We start from the raw sequence: 17,012 nt of genomic DNA, 5'->3' as shown, positions 1-17,012 counted from the left end.
AAATATAATCCTGAATGCAGGGCTGAGCTCAGAGCTGAGAATAAAGTGAGCATTGTATGGAATGGCGTAGGTATGGTGGCCATTTGGCTATAGCGACTGTTTTCCAGAACAAGGGGAAGAAAGTAATGTTTACCGAGGGCAAAAGTGATAATGCTGCTTTATCATACCAACGAGAAAAGGAGATTTTTTTATTCAGGATTAGAGTTCAATAATAACACCTACGTGTTCTCTGGCTTCAGTTTCAGGACGGCTGCATGGAAATTGTGGAATTGCTTTCTTACTGCTTTTACTGCTATTTTTACGATTGTACTGCAGTCTAGAGGTACAAGTTTCTGATGCAAACGATCTCTTTTGTTAACATTTGCCTTGCATCACTCAACACCAGGCAGGATCAGGCAGTCCACCAGTTGTTTAACTGAAAATCAACAATATGCATGTTATATAATAATGAAATCTGTTTGGGTATGACGATACAAAATTAGTGATGACGATGTTGTTTTCTTTTCCAGGTATGCGGATACTTGTGATGTTACTTTTAGATACGTTGCCAATGCTGGGGAACGTCCTGCTTTTGTGCTTTTTCGTCTTTTTCATATTCGGTATCATTGGCGTACAATTGTGGGCGGGGACCTTGCGACAACGCTGCTTCATCGATTTACCTTCGGGAACCACAACGGAAGAGATTGAGTGCGTAATCGAATTTTTGCATTCTGTTTTTGTAAATTTTTGTCAAATTTTTAATGAAAGTTTAAGTATTTAATAATGAGAGATGTTGAGCATATTTTGCGTCTACCAAACTCTTATCAACTTTGGTTAACTGTGATCATTCGTAAACGTAGAATGCATAACTAGTTTACTTATTAAAAGATGTAGCAAATAGTTTGATTGAAAATTTTCCCCTCGATAAACATAATTTTTAAGTAATGAAACAATACGATGTATTTTTTAATTGGAAAATTTGCAAAGCTTTGACAATGACTGGGGACATTTATGTAGTCGTGTGTATTTATTCATATGCGCAATTCTTGTATCACATTATTGCGGAACAATATTTCTAAACGTAATTTTTGTTGTGTTTGTTTATATCTATCTCTGCACTCCACCACTTCTCTCTCCTGTGTCTCTTGCAATTCTTGGTTGGGTAAATGCAATTCAATTCCATTCCACGATCGGATCCTTCGATCCCGCAGTACACTGAAACAGTTGAAACAGTTCTACACGGTTCGAGTGCCGAATTTGCAGCAGTAAGGAACTATTATGATTCGAGTTGTGTGTCACTGTCCCATGACCTCTAATACCTGTTGTGACCCTTTGCAATCCCCCCTACCTCGTTCGACCAGGGCAGTTCTCCACTAATTATTTCATGCCACCTATTTTACTATGTAGCTGTGCTATTGAGTTTGAAACGGCAATACGTGATAACACTCACTATTATATAATTGTTGGTAGATTTTCATGCTGCACCATAGTTAGAACACCCAACTACTTACGTGTGTGGTATTATTGTATGACGGTGTTCTTAAATTTGTGTCCTATTTGCTGAGATTTGTTAAACCTACGTACGTATATAGTACGGAGAGTGCAAGTTTCGAGATTATAAAAGGTTGTGGAAAATGGCATGATTTAAGTTACATTTTAGTATGCACAAGAGTGAACAAAGTATGGAAACCTTTTTTTCGATTATTTTATTCTTGCACTCGTGTGATGCCCATAATTCTGGTATGATGATGAATAACACAGAAAATAATACCGGTATGGTTTGTGGTTACTTGCATGAATGACCATATACTCTCATCAACTTTAATCCTAAGCGTACTAACAAGAATTTAAAGATGACAATCAAGCCATGGCTCTTCAATGTCATGTGAAGCACAACTAATAAATGTGTACAAATATGCAGCACCTTCCTCACTTTTAATTTTGTTGGAACGTAAATTAACTATCTTGAGTTTAATGTTTTTTTTAAGTTCTGAGTTTGAGTACACGACACTAGCACAAATTCCAAATGTTTGGAATTACCTATTATAATTTGTTACTCTTAATTGGTCGATGACTATAACGTGTGACAAGTCCTATATGCTAGATTTTTTGCTGGCTTCGTCCATTGAATTGAATTTTGAGATTGGCATTGATCCAAAAAATAAAAGAAACATTTCCATCTGCTTCCGAAACCTACCATGTTTTCTTTTTAAAAAATGCTTAAACGGTTGTAAATCCTCAATGTGTGAAATGTTGGCTTATGGGCGGACGCAAAAAGTGAGAGCAGTTTTTCCCCACTCGTCAAGGGGGACTTTGCTTCATTCATGTTAAAATTGAACCCGTGTTGTCCTGCCTTCAATTTTTTTTCGATTGTACAGGTACCTGCTAACAAACTGTAACAACTTATGTTATGTCTTTGTGTCCTCCAGTGTGGCGTGTTTATACGGTTTAACCACCTTTACTAAGGGCCTACAGTTTAATGTGTTCAATAATCAATGCCAATATTTACAAATTTTTTAATTTTGTGCAAATATTTTTGCGACAATTAAACCGGAAAAATCATGTGTATTAAATACCTTGAGTAGTTTTTAGTTTGCTGTTATTATGTGTGAGCTTGTAAGCTTGTTTTGTGTTTGGATTAAATCAAAACTTATTACCTTTTTCCACAGGCCGCTCAGTGCGTACTACAGACTTAATGACAATCCAGATCGAGATTACATTTGCTCCCTTACAAAAGATAATGGTAAGTCGTTTCGTTTTATTAATTCACGGTGTGATTAGGTCTCAACTGGTCATTAGAGTGGGATACAGATTTCTTTCGTGCCTCTGGATGAAAAGTTATTGATTTTAATGTTAATGAGAATTATTACGAAAGGCTTGAAAGAACGACCTTGAATGTGGATAACAAATCCTGGGTGAAATTAAACCTAGAGTTGGGTACATACTTACATCCAGTGTTTCGCTTACGGTTCGTACGAACTTTACAAGGAGGCAAGAACTTCATCCATTTTATATTTAGTGCATGTAGCACCAGCATCAACGGCATTATCGTCCTTCTTTGCGAGCTTAGAGTGGGGTACGATTGTCTTCCTGTATTTTCACTTCTCGTGCTGGCATGATGATGCATGCCTATAAATTTTGTATGGAAGTTTCTCATTGAACAAATGTTACTTGAAACTTTCCTCGTTTCATAAAAAATGCAAACTTAATTTACCTTTGCTGTGTAACTTGGCTTATCAAACGAGAATTGCAGTTTGTTCTACATTTCATAACATATGCTTTACAAGTTTGGGTATCAAGGTTGAAAAGAGAGTTTCTATCTTGGCTTTTGACAATGGAGATTTCAAGGCCCACATTCTATTTAAGTCAAATTCTTGCATTAAAAATTAAATTATTCTGTGGGCTTGCTAAGTAAAACGGAATGTTTTACACCACCTATTCTTTAAGCCGCAGCAGTTACAAAGTATGCAACAACAAAGGGCAGTATATAAAGCATGTAATCGGTTTTTGAAGAATTTTTACTCCTCCCCCTTGTGTGGCCTATATGTCCCATGTTATAATTAACATGGAAAGGACAGGTGCCTTGCCCCATACTCCTCAAATTGATCACATGCTTTCTCCACAGTCCGTAAGCAGTTTACAGCACAGAACAAAGAGACAGAAAAAGGGAAAGGTAATCCATTCTTGTGTATGATCCTAGAAATCATGAGACGATTTATCTACTACAGGGACGGAACATATTTTTGCTCATATAATAATGCCTGGCTGGTCATGTAACAATTTTGTCAACAAGTATTTACTTGCACCATGTATTGCATACATATATAAATATATTGCGAGTTTGGTCACAAAACACTAATTTTGTACTGCGTCATGCAATCGTATATCTGTTTACTTACACGTATATATATGACCAACAAGAAGGGGCATGTTTCAAATGCGGACAAGTTATGAGAAAATTGTGTGGTGCATGCAGTACCTTGGATTGTGCTTTCACCCTTGAACATGAAAAATGAAACTCTGTGCAATATTCTATCTCTCTACCACCACCCGGAGTTGGTCAGTTCAGCTCTAATGACTGCACCAACATATGGATATATGTAAGAAACGGGAAATATAGATATAGAATTGTAGAAAGTCACGAGCTGAGAACTCCAAAAGATGTGGAACAAATCTCATTTTTGTACGAGGTATAATTAATCTCCGTCTGACCAGATTTTTTCGTAGTCTGTATTTCAACCAAGAGACTACGTACTTGGGAAAGTGGCATTTGAAACAGAAAAACAAGGTTTTAAAAACCTTATTTCAGGGTTAACGCTATGTAATATTTTTTCAATGAAGAAATGTCCAATAATTATCTGCAAAGTAATAAAGAATCTGTGATAAAAATAGGACGAATCGACGTGATCGGCGTACCAGCAACGTGATCTGTTTCCCAAGTGGAATTAGTCGTAGAAAGTGGAAAAAGACTTGAGCAGAGCCTTGTCCTTTTTCAGGTAGCTTTTCGCCAGTAAATCTTTGATAATTCAATAAATCCCCCAAAAGGTTACGCCTTAAATCGCCTCATTCATCGTTGTACCTCTCATTCAATCCGTTGGTTCAGAGGGTTCAAGGAAAGGAACTATTACGTAGGGACTCGTGGTGTGATGTATTGAACTAACAGAAATCAGATCTATGCCACTGTTTCTTCACCAAACTTTTTCTGGTCTTTTCACCTCATACATAAATCCTCAATGATAATGCAAACTTTCATTCATGATGTAGTGCAAAAACCCGGTGTAAAAACAACTCTGGTTTGATCCCATTCTTAGTTTAATACACAGCGTGTAAAATGTAATGCCAAATGTTGAAAGGTTAAAATTAGAAGGTAGCGGCTAAGGAAAGGTAGATTGAGGTAGCCAGTTCAGTACTAAATGCATGTAATTTATCCCCTTAAATAATACATATATAATGTATGTATCAACGTCAGGCTGTGCAGTTTCGTGTGCCCATGAACGAGAGATAACTATGTATGAGTGATATGCACTCTCTTTTTGGACAGACTGAACTTTGGAACTTGGAACATGCTCAATTCCAAATCCATTAGTTGAGCAGTTACGGTCCGTTGTCGACTTTCGATTTCAATTCAAAAGAGAATGAAACCTCCTAAATCGTGGTGAATCCTGTCCTCGTATCACGAAAGACAACTCTGTGAAAGAGAAGGTCAGAGGCAGGAAGCGGAGTTAAGAGTTGAAAGAAAGGATTATTAAGTGCAAGGAAATTGGACCTCACTTTCCGCCTTTCCAGTCATGCATTCGAACAAACCAGCCAGAATGTACATGTGCACATGGGTTCACGTCCAAATCCGGCCAATGCATTACATAACTAATGGCTGCTAAAGACTTGCTAAACTCGGTACAATTCTCAACTTTGGAAAATCTCATCTTGAAAATATCACAATACTTATTTCAATGAAAATCACGGTCAACTTTAATAATTAATTAGTAATAAATGAAGTCTACTTTCACCCTTTTAGGCCTCCATACTTGTCACGACCTACCCCCTTTGAGAACTAAGTTGAATTATGACTGCACTTTTGACGCTTTACCTGGGTCGCCTAACCTGTCCAATGATACACACTGCATAAATTGGAACAAATACTATACAAATTGCAGAGCCGGAGAGAAAAACCCTTTCCAAGGAGCTATTTCATTTGACAGTACGTGAATACATGGATATGTAGGTACAAATTGGTCGGGAGAAAGTAACCTATATTTTTCCGTTTTATTTTTCAGACATTGGTCTTGCTTGGGTAAGTTGAGATATTTCAGATTATATTATTGAGTCAGACTTGCAAGAAACAATCATCATCGAAGATTTCTATATTAGCAAGTATGAGAAACCTGAAAAATGTGTTGTCTTTAGGTCGCTATATTTCTAGTAATAAGTCTGGAAGGATGGACTGACATGTATGCACTGCTATGAAATTTTTTATATGTAGTACACGATGGTGGACGCTGAATTGTATGATGTATTTATAATTCTCTACTCTAGAATGTACTATGTCCAAGACGCACACTCATTCTGGGACTGGATTTACTTTGTTCTTCTCATTGTGGTAAGTGTATAATTATCATGTGCACTGGATCTCTCGAAATCTATAAAGTTGTATGATCCCAAAGTTGTATGTCCCGAATTGCGAAAACTCATTTCCCGTTTTTCTAATCAACAAAACTTTGGTTCTTGCAAGACTTGAGAAAAAGCGAAACAATCAACATCATTAGATCCGTAACAAGTATTGTCTCTCCTCTGTTGTTACAGATCGGATCCTTTTTCATGATAAATTTGTGCCTCGTTGTGATTGCAACTCAATTCAGCGAAACGAAAAAGCGAGAGTTGGAGAGAATGAGAATTGGTAAGTTGGAAGTAAGGGCCACATGCAACATGGTTTTGCTATTTCTTTCTCTACGGATTTCAGAACGGGCAAGGTTCACCTCGAACTCGACTCTCACAGCCATCGAACACGCCTCATGTTATTCTGAAATTATCAAGTAAGTCAAGTGCTCTCTCTCTCTCTCTACATCACAAGTCCTCCTTTTTCACTCGTCCTTAATGGGGTAAAAAAACGGGAAATGGCACAAGTGAAAGTCAAGCAACGACGAGTCACAGTACTTCTGACCTTCTCGTGTCATTGACATAAAAATGCGAGCACTTTACTATGTTAAACAAAATAATAGAAGCAGCACGAAATTGGACAGTATAGCTGCTAGAAGGCTGCACGAGTAGATATATATGTACTTCTAACCTCTAACCTCGTGCTAGCAACTTTCTCCCTTATCTGTAATTCACAATTAAATTAAATTAATGTATAAATCAATATTTCATTCTTCATATTTGAATAATTTCTCAATGTCGTTAGTTAGAGTAGGATGTGCTGCTGATCAGATGCGAAAAAAATTGTCTGCTTGCTTTGGATCTTCAGTAAAAGAACTACCTTCGTCCCATGGGTTGAATAAGTAACTTTCCAATTTATCAACTTTTCGTGTTGCTCCGAAAGTTTTTTTTTCGTTTCGATTCTCAAGAGTTTTTAGAGCCCAGAATATGCAGAATCCCTGGCTCGATACTTGCTTTTTCTGAGCTTGTTATCTATTTTTACTTTCTTTTCCAACAATGATACAGAACTTTATACATAGTCTTTGTAATCAGAGTAAACTTACTCCTCTGAGTTTCCTTTTTTCTAAGGCTATGAAAGTCTGGTCTGTTTAATGGTTATTATTTTGGATTTACAATGGTCGGCCTCTTATAATCTAAAGTCTGATAATAATTATTTCTACTCTACATTAAAAAAAAGAGATAGTCGTATTATGAAACATGAACACATTTAAATTTCAGACTGATTGCTCACTCGATTCGAAAATTGAAGATGAAAGCAAAACGCAAATTTACTCGCAATGAGGAAAACACAATCGACCTTGGTCAAGTCCGAGGGAATAAGGACTCGATAAAGATTGAGCAAGAATCCGGCCCCCGTTCGACTGCTTTCACTTGTCCTCAACTGCTAGCCATCAGCGGGGCTCTGGGGGCTTTACCACAAGTGGCCTTGGGCACCAGCCCAGTCTCTGGATTACCTGATTGGGGAGCCTTGATTTCATCGCTGAGAAAGGCTCAGCCCATTTCCATATCCGCTCCCGTACTCACTGTGACCACACCCATGGACAGTCCCAACAATCGGGACCTCCGCTCCCACCATCACCACGCGTCCAACAATGCGGACAGGAGTCTTAGTTCTTCGAGTTCAGATATATTTTCCATTTCTCACCGACCCACAGAAGAACTGGGCCCATGTCGAGCAAAAGTTAGGGAGCTGGTAGAGTCAAAGTTATTTCAACAAGGAATTCTCTGTGCCATCCTTATCAACACTTTCTCCATGGGAGTTGAGCATCATCTTCAAGTAGGCACTTTTCATTCGCTTATTGACTTGCATACATTGCATACATTAATTGTATTGAAGTATACTCAAAGTTGTTAATTTTCGTTATTATTTTTTAGCCCGATTGGTAAGTTTACACTGAACTTCTGTGGCATTACTTATTTGGATATTGTCACCATTTCATTTTCTCTTTGCAGGTTAACTACGATGGTGGAGATGTGCAACTTCATCTTCAGTGGAATGTTTTTCCTTGAAATGCTCTTAAAACTTACGGCCTATGGATTTGTAGGATACGTCAGCAATGGATTTGACGTAAGTTGGAAACAGTTTAGTACAAGTTCTAGAAATTAACTCTGCGAAGTTAACTGAAAAGTTGTAAATATGGTTAAACCACAAACATAGGTTTTCGATGGAACCATCGTAATTTTATCGGCCGTAGAAATATGTCAGAAATTATTTTCTGGTGATATTCATGGTGCTAGCGGTGGAGGTGCTTTAAGTGTTCTTCGAACTTTTCGCTTACTCCGAATTCTTAAACTAGTACGATTTCTTCCCAACCTGAGGCGACAACTTGTGGTCATGCTCAAAACAATGGATAATGTAACCAAAAATTGGCAATTTAATTTAAAATTCTCTTTAAAACAAACTTTAATTCTTTGTGGGGTTTGGTAATGTTTTACAGGTAGCCACTTTTTTCGGGTTATTGGTTCTCTTTATCTTCATTTTCAGGTATGACATGCAACTTTCACTCCTTCATACACATACCGAATAGGTAGAAAAAATGTCAATGATAAACTCAATAGTATTTTTTTAGTGCATCCTGATACGACTATGCATATAATGATCAAGATGTGTTATAAACGCCATAGTTGCTTCATGCGAATTTCTTCCTGAAAGATAAATTATTTCAGCAATATATGTAAACACATACGACTCGTATGATACGAGTACATATTTAGCAAACACATGTATGTGATCAGTTTTTTTCTATTCTTGTGACTAACGAGTCATTAGTAATGACACTTGACTTGTTAATTTTCTAAAATCTAAAACGATAAATACATAAACACATAATTAATTTTTATTGTGGCTGAAGCGTTTAACAAACATTTATATATTTAATTGATATGTGCTTTTTTCCATGTTCTGGAATAGTATCCTAGGTATGAACAGTATATGTATATATATGCATAGATGGGTGAAATAGTTACTGACATTTCGGTTCTGAACCGATAGGTATGAACCTCTTCGGATGTAAGTTCTGTGCAGACGCAATAAATCTTCAGGGAAAACTGGTGAAAGTTTGCGACAGGTCAGAACATATTTCTGGGGTCAATATATCGCAAAATTACAGCTTAATTTCAAATTTAATTCCATACATCTTTAGAAAAAACTTTGACTCCTTGTTGTGGGCTCTGGTAACTGTCTTCCAGGTATGCGTTAATACAGGTTATTTGGTGTGTGTAGGATCTTGCAAGTAAGATGCAGCTAGAGCATATATGCATTTATTTATTGAGTGTCATATTTATGTATGTATGTAAAGCTTGGAATGATACCTTTGTTGGCATATATGCACGCTATTTGACTATTTTGACTTATTCACACATTCGTAATAACTAATATCCACAATTTAAAAAATTGTAATTAATAGACGCGCATGTACTAAATATTTTTTCAACATGCACGCACTGAGAATTGATATTTGGTAGAGACATAAGTACGTAAATAGTTTGAAAAACTTGTTTGTGTTGTTGATTACCTTAAATTATTTACGTTTTGAAAGGTTGGTGAATGATAAATGAACGAATTATTAAAATATGTAGAAGTTTGTGCTATAAGTCATGATTTTGAGCACTTTTAATTTGAATGCCCATAGTTTGCTTGGAACTTTGATATTTGGAGGAAAGTTTTGCAACGTGGATTGTTGTTACAAGATCAAGTCGACCTACCCGAGTTGCAAGTGTGCGAGATCCAATTTTGATACCATTTTGTGGTCATGCATCACAGTGTTTCAGGTTTTGTAGTTTGCACTTTACTTTGCACTTAAATATTTCCTATTTTCTATGCCGGTTGGAGTTGTTGCAGACTTCTTTTCCTACTGCATATGCTTCTTCACTTGAATGCTTACAATTTTTGCATATCTGATGATAGCCTTGTGTATTGAACTCATTCTTACGTACTACATGCTCAAACAAATTTAGGTGTTAACCCAAGAAGATTGGAATATTGTCTTATTCAACGGAATGGAGAGAACCAGTCCTTGGGCTGCTCTGTATTTTGTAGCGTTGATGACATTTGGAAACTATGTTTTGTTCAACCTTCTTGTCGCTATTTTGGTGGAAGGGTTCAGGTTCGTCCCCGTGTTACATATTCTCAAACCCAAGTAATTGGCAGTAATCACGAATTTCGTACGATTTTGCAGTTCGGAAAGGATTGAACGTGAGCAGAAGGAACGGGAGGCGGAGGCCAGAGCCGCAGTCAGAGCAGCGAAAGCCTTAGAATATTACGGTGACAATCCCAAAGCCTTAGAAGCCCTAGAGTCGCCCCCACCACCTGTTCCACCCGGTTGCTCCTCCAATTTACGTCCAGCCCCTGTTATCATTACGCACACGGCTGCCACTCCAGAGGTAAATCAGATGGTAATTATTCCTTTCTATACTAATCACCATTAACATTAATGTAGCCATGTTTTTCAAAAAAGAAAAAAAATCAAGTTTGTTTCTTTAAAAGAATATGTATAGAAATCAATTTTAGATTTTTATGTATCAATGTGGTATTTGAGATTTCGACTGGTGAATTGATTGTACTTTTATCTTTACATTATATGCTCACAGCTTTGTAACAACAAGAACAATAAGGTGGAAAAATATTTTCTCACTTTCCCTTAAAGCACACGTATTTAATTAGGAATTGCAGCAACTCATCAAAAAACAAAAAATGCACCCTGGTTTTAAAAATGTAGTAATTTTATTATTACAAAGTTCTTCTTACAAAGTGCAAAATCATTATTACGAAACAAATTGATAGCTGCTGCATTCCAACTCCAACACACTTTCACCATTATCCACTCCACCACTGCTACCAAAGTCAAACCTAGCTTATATAGAAATATTTATGTACCTTATAAAATAGTAACCGGCTACTAACATCAAACGAATTAGATTTTAGATAGTAAAAAAAATAATAACACACATTTCACACTTTTCACATGTGACCTTTGCAATAACTCTGCAATATTTATCTGCGATATGAAATGAAAAGTGTGCATATGTAAATACAGGGTTCTCCTCATCCTCCAAGTGTGACAAGCTCCAGGGTAAACTTGAACCATATAAATGTGAACATCAGGATTCCCAAGGAAGCTTTATCCGCACAACTATCCAACTCTTCGTTGAATTCGTCGTACTACCTTCATCCATCACAAACAGACCTTGGGCTTGGGATGATCCACTCAAGAATGTCGCCCAACAGTTTAAGTCCTTACAGTTTATCTCCTCCCAGTCTCAGTCCGCAAACTTTGAGTCCACTTTCCAGTCCAAAACGGAGTCCTTGCTTGAAGAGGGGTAATATTTACATCATTACCCTGGAGCATTACACTTGCATACAATAATCATGCCTTATATTAAATTGATAGCCAAAAGTTGGCGTGAAGATCGTGAACAGAGACGAAAAGAGAGAAGATGCAGTCTCAGCCCAAATTTAAAGATGAATGATCACAGTAATCATAACAATAACAATATTCACGCCAGGTAAGATGACCGCCGTTGTTTTTTATCGTTCATATCACATAGTTAAACCTTACTGTTCTGAATGTAAACACACTTTTGAAAGCTGAATGAGGAAATAGCGCAACAATCGGCAATGCGATAGATATGTACATGCATTTTTGACACGTTTCACAGTTGGTGCGAATCTCGATGTGCCAGTTTAGCAGGGACCCCACCCTCGCCAAGTTTAGTGGGCAGTGTAAAGATTACACCGTTCAAAGTAAGTGTTCCATTGGACTGAGGATGAGCTATTTTTGAAGTTAATATGCGTTAAGTTCACCAGTTAGAGTTGCATCAAAAAAATATTTTGTTGTTTGTTTGTTATCCTACAGAGATCGTGTCAAGATGCTCTTCACTGGCTGCGAGGAAGATCTGAATACTCGTGCTTTCTCTTCGGCCCAGAAACAAAGTAATAAAACTGAATTAGTAAAGAATTATCCTGGATTAAAAAAAATATTTCTCCATGATTAAGTTTTTAATTTTTGATGGATGCGTTGTTGAGTAATATTCAGAGAGGGTTGTTGCACATATGTATCTTAATTGTCATTTGGTTGTTGCTGTTACAGGTTCCGTCAGCGGTGTCATGCCATAGTCGAATATCCAGCCTTCGATAGATTTATTTTACTTCTAATCGCCCTGAATTGTATTACTTTGGCAATGGAAAGGTAAACCACTCATGGTATCCTAAGGATATATGATCCTATGGAGAAAGCGAGGGAGAGAGAAAGCGCTTATAGAATTTATTGATCACCACAGCATAACCCCGATACATGCTAAACATTATGTTTTTGTCGGCAATCTCAATTTGCCTCATTGCACTCCTCTTAATGATACAGAAATAAATACCCATCGTATGTATGTATATAAGATGGGTACAAGCATAAGTTTAGATTCTTCTCTATTTCTCTAATTGCTTTCTCCTAAAAATCTATCCTTAATATTTACCAACAAGAAGCAACAATATTCTATTTTTGCAGACCTTCCATTCCACCCAACTCAGGAGAAAAGTATGCATTATGAAACATTCTTATACATTTAATGATTATATAATGTAATCTCTATAATATTTGCTTTATATTTTTATAGGTATTTTTTGCTGGTTTCAAACGATATATTTACAGTCATGTTTTTATGCGAAATGTCCATAAAAGTTGTTGCAGTTGGAGGATTTCAACAATACTTCAAAAGTGGATGGTAAGTAATTTCCTTTCTGTACTACATATTATTGTAAATAGAATATATACATGCATATAAATTATTACTTATGAATATGTAAATCATGGTTTACTAACATTTTATTAGGAATGTTATGGACGGAATATTGGTAATTGTCTCTGTCGTGGATCAAATCATTTCCGTCTTTATGAGCAGGTTCGTTTGTCACCAGCTTTTGGCATGCATGGCGTTCATCTCACTTGTTTACTCGGGTTTAGAATGATCATAATAATGAATAAATTTCACAATGGGTGTGCTTTCTATTTCAGTCCTAGAATTTTCGGAATTTTACGAGTCTTTCGTCTTCTCCGATCTCTTCGACCACTTAGAGTAATTAATCGGGCACCTGGTCTTAAGCTTGTTGTGCAAACATTGCTGTCTTCTCTGAGACCAATTGGGAATATTGTTTTAATCTGTTGTACTTTCTTCATAATATTTGGCATACTTGGCGTACAACTTTTCAAAGGTAAATGCAAATACATTAAAAAAATTGAATTTAAACATGTCAACTCAATCTGTTTTAACTTGATACAGGCAAATTTTTTTACTGCTTTGGATCTGTGGAATCTGTAAGAAACGTGACAAATAGATGGGACTGCAAGTCAAATGATCCCCAAAACAAATGGATAAACCAAAAGTACAATTTTGATGACCTTGGTCAAGGTATCTAATCATTTGATCAACCTAATAATTTGAGACTACAGGGCACACAATGCAAATAATGCATTGTGCCATGTACTTTCACTTTGTGAAGAATCAAGTCGCCTCCCGTGATATCCAATGAACTAATTCCAGTGATAAAAGCTAAATAATTAAAATTAGGCCAGGGTAATAATAATAGAAAAATTGAAGAAGCTAAAAGTGGTGTAAGATCAGAGGGTGACGAATTCATATTTGTATTTTGTGTCTCTGTCTTAAACAACAAAAAATATTCAAAACTCTGAAAGAATTTTTATCTGGAGACAATTACGAAAAATTTGCATTCATAGTTTGATTTAGTTTCTGCCATAAAATTTCTGGGTAAATGTTTAGACTTTACTGATTGCATTTTGGACATCTCGGGAGAAAAGAATATTTCATGCATGCAAGTCTCAAAGTTAATTTTGTAATGTATATTTTTTTAACGTAGCTCTCATGTCATTATTCGTACTGGCCTCGAAGGTGAGAATTTATAATTTATCTTTGCACCTCCCTTTGCCACCTATCCGTTAATCACATAAAAATTTCTATTTTCTCTCAAAGGATGGCTGGGTCGGAATAATGTATTCTGGATTAGATGCAACAGAAGTGGATAAGCAGGTAAATTATTAAACTTCATAGTCATTAATTATTCAATTCTCTTATGTTTATAAATATCCTGTACATTTCAGCCTATTGAGAACGAGAACGAGTGGCGTTTGCTATATTTTATTTCATTTCTTCTACTAGTGGGGTAATTAGTGAATAAATATTATCGATTTTTTAGGAAATTTTTAGTTGAACTTGGACAATATTTATTGTGCTGGTGCATTTCAGGTTTTTTGTACTAAACATGTTTGTTGGGGTTGTGGTGGAGAACTTTCATCGCTGTCGAGAAGAACAGGAGAAGGAGGTATTTTTGAAGTATTATAAAAATAATGCTAAATATATTAGCATTATTAGCAAGATTATTTGACACCAATGCTACTTGACTTTAACATCGAATTCTCTATTACAATGCCATTAATTATTCGATCTAACCAAAATATAGGAAAGGGTACGCAGAGCAGCGAAACGGGCTAGGAAGATGGAAAAACGTCGCCGAAGTAGGGTTTTAAAGCTATCTTTGAAACAAAAATAAATTATGCTAAAATAAATAATTATAGAAATGAGGGAACCACCGTATTGGAGTCATTTCGCCTCCTGGAGGATCAGAATTCACCGATTAGTGACTTCCAAATATTTCGACCTAGCCATCGCTGGGGTAATCGGGCTTAACGTAGTCACAATGGCGATGGAGTTTTACATGATGCCAGAGGTAACATATGTGACTTTGGGGGACATCTACGTACCAACAAGTTGTTTAAAACATTTAATCTATTCACAGGAATTAGACTATATTCTAAAAGTATTCAACTACTTTTTTACATCCGTATTTATGTTGGAATTAGCCTTCAAATTGCTAGCTCTGGGATGGAAACGATACTTTAAGAGCAAATGGAATCAGCTCGATATCTTCATTGTAATTTTATCGATAGGTACGTACGAAAAATAGTGCTAATTAATGTCTTTCTCAACCACCAAAACCACGCGTTGCGTCCACTATTTGTATTTGCACCCATTTCGAGAAATCAATGACTTTAGAGGTCATTAGAAAAAAACATGTTTGCGAATCCCCGGAATTCACCAATGACGGGGGAACTTGTCATAAGCAGTCAGAGGCAATTAGACGTTTCATACTGAATACATTTTGTGGCAGCGTTAAGTTTGGTGGTTGAAGGGCCCCTCGTAAATCTTGTATTTTTTTAACAAAATAGCTGGTATAATCTTGGAGAAAATGGAGAGTGACTTCATTCCAATAAATCCGACAATCATGAGGTATACAACGTTAGCAAAACTAATTAATGATGATAAAAACAGTTGTCAAATTTTTAACCAATAATTAATTCTCTATTTTTAGGGTCATGAGGGTGCTTCGAATAGCTAGAGGTGCGCTGTTAAAATAAACCCGATAAAATTATACAATTGTAGAGTATTTATATATAAGCAGGAAAGTATTTATTTATGTGGATAATTTTTCTTGGATTTAGTGTTAAAACTTCTGAAAATGGCAAGCGGTATACGAGCCTTGTTGGACACAGTGGTGCAGGCCTTACCTCAAGTGGGTAATCTCGGTTTGCTATTCTTTTTGTTGTTCTTCATTTTTGCGGCACTTGGCGTCGAGTTATTTGGACGATTGTTATGCGATGATGAACATCCATGCGAAGGTTAGTTAGCCTCGTCTTTAGCCAAAATTGTCCTTTAACACTTCCGTTTGTTCTCAAGTATTATAACTTCTATTTTTGTCTCTTGTGATAAAAGGCCTTGGAGAGCACGCAAATTTTGAAAATTTTGGGATGGCCTTCTTAACATTATTTAGAGTTGCAACGGGAGATAACTGGAATGGAATTATGAAGGTACTGAAGATTTACAAGATTACCTCTAATTTTGAGCGTGTATTTTAAAACTAATATTATTATTATCCTACCAGGACACTTTGCGCGATGAGTGTGATGCAACTCCTGAATGTTTCCGGAATTGTAAGCATTGCACAAAATTATTTCATGGTTATTTAGAGATTCGGCTGCATATATATTTGACCATGCTTGATTTTCTTTCAGGTTGCGTTTCAAAATTCATTGCACCCCTATTCTTTGTAGTTTTTGTACTTATGGCTCAATTCGTTTTGGTGAATGTGGTAAGTTCATAAAAAATTATGACGTACGGTCAAGTAAGTTTATAACTTTAATACACTCAATTGAATATTATCACGATCAGGTTGTTGCTGTTTTAATGAAACATCTCGGTTAGTTATTGCATAATATCGGATATTCACGAGGTGTCAGTTTACTAATTAATTTATAATTTGTCAATCAGAGGAATCCCACAAAGCAATGGAGGATGACTTGGACATTGAAGCCGAACTAGAAGCAGAATTAGCAGCTCAGGAAGAAATTATGGCTAAATTAGTGGATGACATACAAGATACAGATGATCCAGAATCTAATAATCCTCCAAAATTCATAAGGCTTCCCAAAGTTACTTCACTTCCAAACAGTTTCGTATTTACTTATTTTGATGATGACTAGTTTAATAATAAAAAACTCAACTATCAATATATCTAATTGTAGTACATAGGTAACGTAAAATATGTAAATTTTATTATGAAAAGTGAACCTTGCGCCTTGTGTATGTTGTAGTTCAACGTGATTTTAAAAAGATTTCCTTTAATGTTTTTATTACGACAGTGATCTTTGAAGACGTACTCTATTAAAAATGCATTCGATAAGCCTTAAGCCTTTTGTACCTTTCTCTGACTGCTAAGAGTAATAATATTGGTAATGACACAATATGTGTGTTTATGACATGAAACAATATAAACTATTAAATAAAAGTTTTACGTGATGGAAACTCTATATTCATGG

General features: G+C 36.2%; 1 protein-coding gene across 5 annotated transcripts in view; it reads left to right on the top strand.

The window, feature by feature from the left end:
- LOC110843436 (voltage-dependent T-type calcium channel subunit alpha-1G) overlaps positions 1–17,003 on the top strand; it is a 53,406-nt gene extending 36,403 nt beyond the window's left edge. Inside the window, exons 8-52 of one of the 5 annotated variants that reach the window (XM_035847809.1) lie at positions 510–687; positions 1,191–1,244; positions 2,649–2,722; positions 5,495–5,677; positions 5,754–5,770; positions 5,884–5,927; positions 6,013–6,076; positions 6,280–6,373; positions 6,437–6,509; positions 7,351–7,909; positions 8,008–8,015; positions 8,086–8,200; positions 8,291–8,488; positions 8,571–8,617; positions 9,044–9,051; positions 9,125–9,200; positions 9,276–9,321; positions 10,090–10,238; positions 10,311–10,515; positions 10,723–10,746; positions 11,169–11,451; positions 11,523–11,637; positions 11,791–11,875; positions 11,988–12,064; positions 12,222–12,320; positions 12,633–12,662; positions 12,742–12,849; positions 12,958–13,026; positions 13,140–13,336; positions 13,405–13,533; positions 14,000–14,031; positions 14,113–14,169; positions 14,241–14,302; positions 14,386–14,461; positions 14,600–14,654; positions 14,715–14,866; positions 14,936–15,086; positions 15,366–15,426; positions 15,509–15,537; positions 15,639–15,815; positions 15,910–16,004; positions 16,079–16,127; positions 16,209–16,285; positions 16,366–16,393; positions 16,465–17,003. In XM_035847809.1, coding sequence (XP_035703702.1) covers positions 510–687; positions 1,191–1,244; positions 2,649–2,722; positions 5,495–5,677; positions 5,754–5,770; positions 5,884–5,927; positions 6,013–6,076; positions 6,280–6,373; positions 6,437–6,509; positions 7,351–7,909; positions 8,008–8,015; positions 8,086–8,200; positions 8,291–8,488; positions 8,571–8,617; positions 9,044–9,051; positions 9,125–9,200; positions 9,276–9,321; positions 10,090–10,238; positions 10,311–10,515; positions 10,723–10,746; positions 11,169–11,451; positions 11,523–11,637; positions 11,791–11,875; positions 11,988–12,064; positions 12,222–12,320; positions 12,633–12,662; positions 12,742–12,849; positions 12,958–13,026; positions 13,140–13,336; positions 13,405–13,533; positions 14,000–14,031; positions 14,113–14,169; positions 14,241–14,302; positions 14,386–14,461; positions 14,600–14,654; positions 14,715–14,866; positions 14,936–15,086; positions 15,366–15,426; positions 15,509–15,537; positions 15,639–15,815; positions 15,910–16,004; positions 16,079–16,127; positions 16,209–16,285; positions 16,366–16,393; positions 16,465–16,676 — 4,721 coding nt within the window. In that variant the 3' untranslated portion in view covers positions 16,677–17,003. Of the gene's footprint in view, positions 1–509; positions 688–1,190; positions 1,245–2,648; positions 2,723–5,494; positions 5,678–5,753; positions 5,771–5,883; positions 5,928–6,012; positions 6,077–6,279; positions 6,374–6,436; positions 6,510–7,350; positions 7,910–8,007; positions 8,016–8,085; positions 8,201–8,290; positions 8,489–8,570; positions 8,618–9,043; positions 9,052–9,124; positions 9,201–9,275; positions 9,322–10,089; positions 10,239–10,310; positions 10,528–10,722; positions 10,747–11,168; positions 11,452–11,522; positions 11,638–11,790; positions 11,876–11,987; positions 12,065–12,221; positions 12,321–12,632; positions 12,663–12,741; positions 12,850–12,957; positions 13,027–13,139; positions 13,337–13,404; positions 13,534–13,999; positions 14,032–14,112; positions 14,170–14,240; positions 14,303–14,385; positions 14,462–14,599; positions 14,655–14,714; positions 14,867–14,935; positions 15,087–15,365; positions 15,427–15,508; positions 15,538–15,638; positions 15,816–15,909; positions 16,005–16,078; positions 16,128–16,208; positions 16,286–16,365; positions 16,394–16,464 lie in introns of all 5 variants that reach the window. The other 4 variants (XM_035847808.1, XM_035847811.1, XM_035847810.1 and 1 more) reach the window with 4 other exon arrangements.
- The last annotated feature ends 9 nt before the right edge of the window (positions 17,004–17,012 follow it).

Source organism: Folsomia candida, unplaced genomic scaffold (assembly GCF_002217175.1).
Source record: "Folsomia candida strain VU population unplaced genomic scaffold, ASM221717v1 Fcan01_Sc002, whole genome shotgun sequence".
Lineage (NCBI taxonomy): Eukaryota > Metazoa > Arthropoda > Collembola > Entomobryomorpha > Isotomidae > Folsomia > Folsomia candida.
This window is presented reverse-complemented; position numbering and strand designations above follow the sequence as displayed.